This window comes from Trypanosoma equiperdum (genome assembly GCF_001457755.1).
Source record: "Trypanosoma equiperdum strain OVI genome assembly, contig: ctg_1325, whole genome shotgun sequence".
Lineage (NCBI taxonomy): Eukaryota > Euglenozoa > Kinetoplastea > Trypanosomatida > Trypanosomatidae > Trypanosoma > Trypanosoma equiperdum.
The window spans coordinates 2979-5777 of record NW_027123311.1 but is presented as its reverse complement, the minus strand read 5'-3'; the positions used below and the strand labels follow the sequence as shown (position 1 = coordinate 5777).

The 2799-nt window shown below is 43.1% G+C and overlaps 2 pseudogenes across 2 annotated transcripts in view; both read right to left on the bottom strand.

The window, feature by feature from the left end:
- The window catches only part of TEOVI_000730100:pseudogene, a 1352-nt pseudogene extending 107 nt beyond the window's left edge, over window positions 1-1245 (bottom strand). The window contains 3 exon segments of the mRNA in view: window position 1; window positions 3-869; window positions 871-1245. The exon segment at window position 1 is cut by the window's left edge and continues 107 nt beyond it. Coding sequence covers window position 1; window positions 3-869; window positions 871-1245 — 1243 coding nt within the window.
- Window positions 1246-1613: 368 nt separating this feature from the next.
- On the bottom strand, window positions 1614-2196 carry TEOVI_000730000:pseudogene (annotated as a pseudogene). Its single transcript is given in 2 exon segments — window positions 1614-1853; window positions 1855-2196. Coding segments are annotated over 2 exon segments (582 nt in total).
- Window positions 2197-2799: the final 603 nt, after the last annotated feature.

Here is a 2799-nt window from a genome sequence, read left to right as displayed (position 1 = left end):
CCTAGGCATTCCGTCTTGGACTTGTTGTGTGTCTCGCACCGAACGTTGATGTCTTTTTTTGGCGAATCACTGAATTTTGTCGACACCTTATCCATTGTCGCTGCCAAAGCTCTGGAATGTCTAATTGCCGCTGTGGTGGCTGCAGCTCTGGCTTTTAGTTGCGTGTTAACGCTGGCTGCTGCTGCTTCGGCTTGTTCTAGTTGTTTTAGATTGCTTGCTATTGTTTTTATTGTCGTTAGCCACTGAAGTTCGTTTTCCTTTTCCGGGCTTGCTACTAGCCCGGAGAATTTGATGCACATCCCGGCGCTACTCGCCCCAGTGCAGTCAGTGCTTCTGAATGCCCCTAGGTAGCCGTTGGTTTGGTCTGTATGGATTAGCGCTCTGAGGGTTGCTATTGCGTGCTCAAGTTCCTGTCTCGTTATCGGTTCCTTTGGGGTTGGTCCGCACGATTTTGCGAGTTTTTCGTAGTCATCTTTTGCTGGCGCTATCGAGTTTGACGTCCATGCTGCCCCTGCTTCTGCCGCTTCTGTGCAAGCGCCGTTTGTTACCGCGTTGCCGTTGGCTTTGTGGCAAAGGCACGTTAGCGTTGCCAGGGCTGATTGCGGCCCTACGCCGTTTTGTTTTACTGTGCACACGTTCGTCCTGGTCCCAGTCACGGCTGCTGAAAACGGCTTGGTTACGTCTATGTTGTCGGCAGCTGTATTTCCTTGCCCTAGCGCCGCTGCTGTTATGCTCGCTGTTGGCGGCTCCGACTGATATTTAGCTGTTTCTGGGTTGACATTTGGGTACTGCTTTAGTATCTCCTTCGCCTCTGCCGCTATTGCTGCTACTTGCGCTGCCGCCAGCCTTTTTGCTGTTGGTGTTAGTTCCGGCGTGACTGTTTTTTTTTATTTTCTGGTTGTCTGCTCCTTGTTTCAGAGCTTCGGCGGCTGCTTTCCAGTCGTCCCAAAATTCAGTTTCACCTACGTCTTTTATACGCGCAGCGGCAGCGTTTTCTTGCACTGTTTTGCGGCCTGGATCTTTGTAGAATTTGGCCTGCCATTCGTCTGGTGAAAGAGTGAAATTAAGCTCCTGTATGTAATTATAAGTAGACTGGTCGAGTGGCTCAACGGTTGGGACTTCGACGGCGCGCCCTGCCATTCGTATGAAAGCACAAAGCGCTGCGTGTTCAGCTCTGTTTTCGCCATACCCCATGTTGCCGCCGGCTGCCAGTTTTGGTCCGATAATAACAAGTAGCGCCAATGCTAGACGGTGCATTTGTATCGCTGGTTTGATTTGTCTTCACTAGTTTTCGAAAATGGAGGTTGATTTAACGGAGAAGGTATCACCACGTTAAATACCACGCTGTGAGCCTGATAAATCTATGTTCAATGTTTTGTGACCATCGCCGTATCTAAGATCCCCCTGGTGTCGTGAAAGCTAGTTAACAAAGCAGAAATATCGCTCGTCATTTACATTTGCTAAGAAACCTGGCGGTGTTGTTCACAAGTCTCCACTACTGAGGGATTCCACTTGGAATATTCCGGTTATCTCTTGGGAAATATTAGGAAAAGAAGTTAAAACAAAAATGCGTGGAATTATTTGAATCTCGTATGGCATGCTTGCATTTTTCGCAGCTTTACCACTTCAAATAACTCCCTTTCTTTAAATTAATTGTCACAAATATTCCAGCATTCAAAATCCTGCTTTTCTCAATCAACAGCGCAACTCTCAATCTTACCCAAGTCTGCCGAACCAAATTCCCTTTCCTTTAAACTTTTATGCCAAGTAAGATTTTTCACAATTAACTTCGCTTTCTCCTTCCACGCAATAGGCTGTCCTGGAAGATAAATGAATGGAGCCTCTTCGACTTTTACCACAGCGTGGAACAGTAAAAAATCTCTCTTCATAATTCAATCCAATCATTTCTCTTCTCAAGAGAAATCTCTGCCCCACAGCCTCTTCCCAAACTGCACTCCATATTAACAACGGTTTGTAAATACTCTGCTCTGACCACCACTTCTCACTCCCTTTCAATAACTCTCCAAATGAATATTCAAATTTGTTAAATGCCGACACTCGTGCTTTAAAAGTATCTCCAGTAAAATAAGGTTTTCAACCTGGACGTGATTTTAGTAAAAGAAGTAATTTTTTATCTTCCTCTTCGTTTCTGTGACCGACATTAAAAAACCAGTAACACCTCTCTACATGCTCTTTGTCATTACCCTTTTTCTCTCCTGCAGTATTTTGCATAAAACATTCCACAGGACTATCATACTTCTTACAATCAGAAACAATAACATCAGACCCATCCAAATTAAGTACAATATCCTCATCACTTGCATTCCGTTTTTCTAAATATTCTATAACCCATCTAGACCTTTTCACATGGCCATACAAACCTTCCATCTCAATTGTAATAATTTCAATATTGTTCAGCTTTTCACTCAAAATGAGCCCACACCATCCTTGAGTTGCATGAGTTTGAACTGCAACTACAAAGACTTTTGGTGTCTGAGGAACATTTTCTTTTATATTTATCTCTTTCTTACCTTGATGATATATTGAGCTTAAATACAATAATTGCATCAGACGCAAAAAAAATACTAAAATAGCAAATGTCTTTAGGTATTCTACCTTTAAATTTTGAGAAGAGTATACAGAAAAACTTATAAACTGTACGAAAATAAGTTGGTTACGACATGAAGCCGTTTGTTGAGGAAAGTGTCTTCATATACATATAATGCTTTAATATTCTTATGCTAAAACAGTTCATTGGTGCAACTGTGGCGTTTGAAGTTTGTCTTTTGGCACGGATCG